Below are 7,160 nucleotides of genomic sequence, written 5' to 3'. Positions count from 1 at the left end.
CAGACATGAGCGCAAAGGTGGAGAAGTCAACGCAAAAGCAGCATTTTCTGTTTCCATAGGTCGCATCTCTGATCACTGTGCGGTAAGACCACTAAATCTAGTATCCCCCCCTCCACTTTCCCTAAGAAGCAATGAAGATGCATCTGATGGAATAAGCGCCTTGCACCAAACGTGCCGCATCCTTGGTTACTTTGCTATTGTATGAATTGACATTTAAATGTACTCTGCTTTTTTGTGATTTCATTAATGTGGAAAAGATGTTATGTTCCTAGTCTCACAACACTTCCTCCCTCATTTTTCATTACCGCGTTACTTGCGTTATGTTGCATCGTTCTGCTTCCAGGAAGCAGGAAAAATGTCTGATTTTATTTTAGTGGTGTTCTTTTTTTGGAAGTAAAAAAAATCTGTTCCCAATCCTTTCGGAGCTCTCACCGTAGTAGTATTGTACTGTAGTAGTACGAGATATGAACATTTTGTAGCTTAATGTCACTGCAAGAAAGGTGTTCTCAGTTTAAAGCCACTGATTGCGTTCTGTAAATAGTTTGTTTTGCTTTAGTGGAGTGTTTATGTGCATTTCTGAAAGCTGAAAAAAAAAAGTGATCTTCCTAGTTTAACAACACCTCTGTCACTAAAAGTCGCCTTTTGTTCACTGTGCCTCAATATCATGAAATGTGATTTTGTTTTCATACTCATAGACCCTCATATTTGAGATATTGTTGATACGTTGTTCGAAATTAAGTAAATTCTTGGTAGCAACAGCCTTAACTTTGGCAGAAAAATAAATGTCATTGATACTTTCACCCTGCTTCCCTGTGTGCCTGAGTGGTCACTTTATGCTATGTACTGTACACCAGTAATTGTGTTGGCAGTTTCAAACAATATGATACAAGGTGATGTTTCATTTTCAAGGTATGATTATTCTCACCCATGAAGCATATAGCCGCGAATTCAACTGCAGTACTTTCAAGATGTGAAGGAAGGAAGGAAGGGTGTAGAAGGAAGGCAGGAAAGTTAACCTGGCTAGAGCCTAGTTTGCTATCCTGCACGTGGGAAAGGGAAACTAGGCAAAAAAGAGAAAAGAAAGAATGAAGAGAAGTTGGAGTAGACACGTATGCCCAGCGCTGAAGCACTGACACTGATAGACACTGGAGGCGTTCAGTCTATAGTCTGGTGTTTAAGTTCGCCGCCCGTAGAAAGCGTAAAAGTTCCTTAGTCGCCTTCTGAGCGGATGACAGAGAGGGCCAGTAGCGCAGAATCATCTCCTCCGAAAATGGCCGGTGAGAGTCCAGGTTCCTCAGTGCTGACGACAGCTTTTTTCTTTCAGGCGAGTAGCGTGGGCACTCGCATAAAACGTGCCAGATCGTCTCCGGCGTGCCACACGTTTCACACTCCTCACTTGCTGCCATTCCCATTGTGTATGAATAAGCATTTGTGAAAGTCATCCCCAGCCAGAGACGGCAAAGAAGAGTTGCGTCAGACGACCGTGGAAGGCTTAGTGGAAGGGGACGCTGGAGGTGCGGGTCAAGGGCACCAATGCGTGCACATGTGAATTCTTCTGGATGCCATTTGGAGATTGCTGTTTCCGGGCAAGTATGCGGAGGGCCCTAGCTGCGTCCGTCCTAGACAATGAGATGAGCACAGTCGCCGCTGTTTGATGCGCCAGCCGAGCGGCAGCGTCCGCACTTTCGTTGCCGACAATGCCGCAGTGGCTGGGAAGCCACTGCAGGGTGACATCATGACCCGCCTGGGTAGCACGGTCATACACCATTCTTATTTCTGTCAGGAGCTGTTCGTGAGGTCCCCGGCACAGGGGTGACTGGAGTGACTGAAGTGCAGCCTTCGAATCACAGAAGATAGCCCATCTGCGGCACGAACTTTGCTCGATGGTGCGAAGAGCGCAACGGATGGCCGTAAGTTCTGTAGCCGTGGAGGTTGTAGGATTGGCTATCTTGAATTGGCTGGACAGTGACATTTGTGGAATACTCACAGCGCCGGCAGAACACGACGATGTTACCGAGCCATCAGTGTATACATGGGTTCGGTCATTGTATGCCTCGTGCAGGTAAGTCAAAGTTAGCTGTTGCAGGGCTGGTATGGGAAGATCGCGTTTTTTCTTTACTCCTGGAATATCTAGGCACACTCGGGGCTGCATCACACACCACAGCGGAAGGAGTGGTCGCATCGCTGGCATATAGTTCGACGGAATGCTGGTGTTGTGGGAAGCTACTACCCTTGCGAACGACGCCCGCGGTCTGGTCGCTGGTATTCCCGCGAGGTGATGATCAGGTAGACGGGCGAGGTGCCTGATATCTGTCCTGAGTATTTCAACTTCCACAAAGGTTGCCAAAGGGTGATTCCGAGCCAGCGCAATGGTCGCTGCTGTGGACGTACATCGTGGTAGGCCAAGACAGGTTCGCAAGGCCTGAGCTTGTATACCCTGAAGTGACCGAGTAGTTGTGCGGCACGCTCCAGAAAGGACAGGAGCACTGTACCGTAGACAGCCCAAGAACAGCGCGTTGTATAGCTGCAACATTGACTTCATTGGTGCTCCCCACGTCTTGCCGCTGATGAGTTGGAGCACAAGCACCACTGCAGAGAGCCTCTTCTTTATAACGTTTACGTGAGCGCTCCAAGAAAGGCCTCTGTCGACAACTATGCCGAGAAACTTGTGATTTCGCACATAAGACACCCTTTCGCCATTAATATTGGCCTCGAGGACATACCGTGGCGCCACCTACGAGTGACGTCACTTGTAGGACACCGAATCGTGTTGTCGTCTGCTACAGCAGATTTCCCGTGCGTATACGGACCGGTCGGCCGTTGTATGGCACCACCGTCGCTTCAGCGAACAGCGCCGCCCGTGGCGAACCACTCGTCAGTGGAATGCCGGTGCAGTAAGCGCAGCGTTGTTGTGCATGGCTTTCAGCCGTTCTGCTGCAGTGTGGCTTGCAAAGCGTAGATACCCACAAGGACTTTTGTCACATCGGTAAATCTTGAACGTAGAAATGACGTTTACGAGGTGTGACTTACGCCAATACTCAGTAATTACAAATAGCAGACGACGCTCAATGCGCCAAGCTTGAATTCAAGGTGGAAGTGCAAGTCCGTTCCTTCGCGCAAATTTTTCATGCTTGCGTGCAGTTTGGCGTATCGAGAAAGATATCGCAGCTAAATGCTGTTACAAAGCCGGTGTGTTCAGCCGATCCAGGAATGCTGCGGCGCTGGCCTTGGTCAGTTGATGACGAAACGGCGTCGTGCACAAGCAAAAGGCAAATTTCGGGCGTGTATTCTAAGATTTACCTCAAAACAGAAATTGTGATGGATGACGCTTCCGTAATTTCATTAACTACGCTAGAAAAGTGTTTAATTTCACAGAAATACACTTACTACAATCATCGGGAATCGTTTACAGAATAAATACCGCAGAACGTTATTGCTTCTCGTGGAAAAGCATTGCTTTACAAGGATTGTAATGGTTGCTGGATAGTTGGTTAATGGTTTTTCAAAAATCAAATTCCTGCGGGGCTGAACGACGAGAGACAGGAGGGTGCCATAAAAACCTGTGCTCAGTATCAAAATTGAATGCTGCGGTCGAGTTTTACAAGCTACCACCTACGCTTGAAAATCATGCACTCCTCCGTCTAACAACGACGATGGTTTATCGCCAAGTTCTGTCGTGTGGGTTTGCTTGGTTGCTTTCTGGAGTTAAACTTTGGCTAGTTCAGCTTTGAATTTGACCAGCATGCAGACACACACTCCAATATTGAACGGGCAACGTGTATGTTTGTTTGAATGCTCCTACCTTTAATACCGCAAGTTTGGTGAGGTCCTACTAAACTAGTGATGACAAGTAGAAGGCGCCTAGATAAAATGTCTGCGAAAATTTTATAATCTACATTGCAGAGAGATATTGGCCGATAGCCGTCAACCGATTTCAGCTTTTGTTCATCTTGCGTTTTCGGAATTAAAACTGTGTGTCCTAAATAAAAGGTTGGCGGCAAAACATCATGGTCGTATGCTGCTGTGAATATGTCTAACAGAACGGGAGCAAGGATAGCAGAGAACTTTTGATAAAACTCTCCGCTCAAACCATCGGGCCCCAGAGTCTTGTTTGTCTTGAGGTCAGAGATGGCAGCCTTAACTTCTTCGAGTGTAATAGGCCCAGAAACCAGAGCGCACTCATCGTCTGTCAGCTTTGGCAGTAAATCAATGAGGGAACTAAATTCTTGCCCCCGAGCTAATAGACTTGACCCCGCAAATAGCGTGCTGTAGTGGTCATGGAAAGCACTTGCAATTTCAGCTGCTTCAATGTACTTAATACCGTTATGTTGAATTTCGATTACTTCCTTTGCAAGTGCTCACTCCCGCTCATGATTTAGTGAACGATGAGTGGGGTAACTATCAAAGAATTTTTCAGTTCTCGACCGAATTAGAGCGCCATGGTATTTTTCGGTAACGTATTGCTGAAGTTGTGCCTTAACAATGCCAATTTCCTCTACACCCGATCCCGGACTGACCGCTTCGAGTTCATGAAGCCCTACCAATGTACGAGTTAGTTCCCGTACATAAAAACGTTTTAAAAACGAAAGGCGTGCGGACTCTTCTATTGCGCAATCCCTTACCTCCTGTTTGAATAAATCCCATTTCTGATATAAAGAAAGACTGTGTGTTTCAAGAATACTAGTCAAGCAATCGGATATACGTTTACAAAATATTCCATCGGCCAATAAAGAGGTATTAAGCTTCCACAGATCCCATTGAGGCAGCACGCTACGCGGTCTTGCTCGTCCTAAGCAAACAGATACCATGCAGTGGTCTGTGAAGAAGATCGGGCGTACAATATAGTCAGAAATGCTAGGCATCTCTTCTGCTGAAATGTATATGCGGTCAAGACGGGCATTCGAATTGCTCTGAAAGTGAGTAAAGTGCATGGTACTCCCTTTTACCTGACCAACATCAACAAGACCATTATCATGCACTAAATCAGACAGGGTGGGTGCACTTTGGTCGTAATGTGAACGTGGTCTAGATCGGTCTTGCTCACAGCAAACACAATTAAAATCCCCCATGAGGAGGATTTTCCGTTGTGTGCGTAGAAAATTCCCTAGTGACATAAAAAAGGAGTTACGTTCCCGACAATTCACTGGAGCATAAATGCATATGATACGCCGTTCAACTCCTATCATAACAAGGTCACAGCAAATAAAACGCCCAGCATCATCAATACTACAGGAGAGACTGGAAAACTCAACTTTCTTGCTAATAACCAAAAAACATCCACCAGACAAGACTACAGAGGGACTAACACATACGCTGTAATGTTATAAAAAGGGTTCTAATGCAGCCGCCGTGTCCTCATCACTGCAGAGCTTTGTCTCCTGGATGGCCGCAATGTCCACGCCCATCCGTTTAAGGAGGCGTAAAAGCTGGTATTGCCTCCTCCTGTTTCTTAGACCTCTCACGTTAAGTGTGGCAGCGTGAAATGCTGTGACACTTGCCATTTTGTTGGAGCTTCTTAGGCGACCTTTTCACCTCCAGATGTGCCACCCTTGCGGGTGGTCTTGGATGACAGTGATTTTCCTGACTTTTTGGAGCCAGCCCGCGTCACAAGACCACTAGTCACCACAGCCATGTCGGAAGAATCTTGAGCATTGGACGCTTGCTTTTTGCCAGCGCTCGATGACTTGTCCTCGCCGTCGGCAGGAGCTGACCTCTTCACCGATCCGCTGCTACCACCCGGAACATCCTCTGGTAGAGCCACAGCATCCGCCCAGGATGCGGACGGCAAGGTAACGGAACTGTCATCTCCACCTTCTCCGCACGATACATCACTGCTGTCATCATCGCTGGCAGGTAAAGGTACCGCAGCATGAACCCCCCCTGAAGCGTCATTCGAAGCTGTCGAATGCGTGTCCATTTCCTCTTCCCGGTTCTGCTTACTAGACTGGGAATCATCCTGCCGCTCGCGATCAGGTGGCACAGGGTAGGTCTCCAGTTCCCTGCGATCCACCGCCGAAGAATCTTGAGGCCCAGCCTCCGGATTTTCCGATAGCACCGACTGGCCAACTTCACCTGATGCGTCAACAACCTCCGTCACATCCATGACATGAGCGGAGACGTCATCTTCAGTAGTTGATTCCTGGCCATGCCGAAGCTTGTCTGCGTATGTCATGACGCACCTTTCTGCGGTATGACCATATCGGCGACACTCGTTGCACAGGGGCGTTCGGCACTGCCGTCGCACGTGCCCAATCCTGCTGCACCGCAAACAAAGAGGTGGCCTTCCAGGAATCAGTACAAGACACTGGTTCCCATAAATGTCCATCATATGCGGCACATCAGAGACCGATACTCCATCCTTTAGTGTAAGGGACACCTCGCGAGCTCCAGTCTCCATATGGTCCATTCCCGGACACCGCCACATTTCTCTGGTAATGGATTGGGTGGTTCCAAATGGTTCGAGCGTTTCTGTTACTCTACGGTTTTCCATGTGACGCGGCACCCAAAGTAGCTTCATCTTAACATTCTTTGTATCCGGGTCAAACACCATACACTCCAATCCTTTGACGATGAACTTCTCGAGCTGGACTAGCTTCTGCTTGACGGCGCTCGAGACGCAAGTAACCATCCACACGTGGCTCATTTGGTATTGCCCTATACACAAGACGTCGCGGAGGTTGATTACGCGAGCCAGAGCATCCCTAAAATCGGGAGCACGGTATGGCCGGCCTTTCAAGTCCGCATGCAGGAAGACAGTGTTCAAGACAGCATTACCGGTTGGCAGACGGGGAAGGATGATCTTGTACGTATCCATGTTAGTTCCGGACGACGTAGTACCTCGGCCAGTGGCCGATGCGCTGTTTCCAGCTGAGAGCATAGAGACACAAAATGGGAGGCTACAAACGCGCCTTATATTTTTGACTCATTCAAATTACTGCTGACGAGCGCTCTCTCGTCAGCAGTTGCCACAAGTGCAACAACATTAACGTAACGCAAACTACTTAACGTCGTGCGCCTCCGGAAATGCTCTGCATTTGATCGTGCCCCTCGCGAGGGGGATGTTTCACTGCGTCGCCATGCGAACAGTTTGCCATTATAGTTTCCGCCCGCTCCGGTCGGTGTCGCCACGGTTCAAACCACGGCAGGGGAGCTGCGCGGGC

At 48.3% G+C, this 7,160-nt stretch overlaps 1 protein-coding gene across 1 annotated transcript; it reads right to left on the bottom strand.

Moving 5' to 3' along the window:
- Positions 1–5,515: 5,515 nt before the first annotated feature.
- On the bottom strand, positions 5,516–6,877 carry LOC144158018 (uncharacterized). Its single transcript, XM_077688709.1, has one exon. It carries the CDS (start codon positions 6,875–6,877, stop codon positions 5,516–5,518), a length of 1,362 nt encoding a protein of 453 aa, XP_077544835.1.
- Between the last annotated feature and the right edge of the window lie 283 nt (positions 6,878–7,160).

This window comes from Haemaphysalis longicornis, unplaced genomic scaffold (assembly GCF_048455015.1).
Source record: "Haemaphysalis longicornis isolate Haplotype H1 unplaced genomic scaffold, Haemaphysalis longicornis Haplotype H1 scaffold_1, whole genome shotgun sequence".
Taxonomy (NCBI): domain Eukaryota; kingdom Metazoa; phylum Arthropoda; class Arachnida; order Ixodida; family Ixodidae; genus Haemaphysalis; species Haemaphysalis longicornis.
This window is presented reverse-complemented; position numbering and strand designations above follow the sequence as displayed.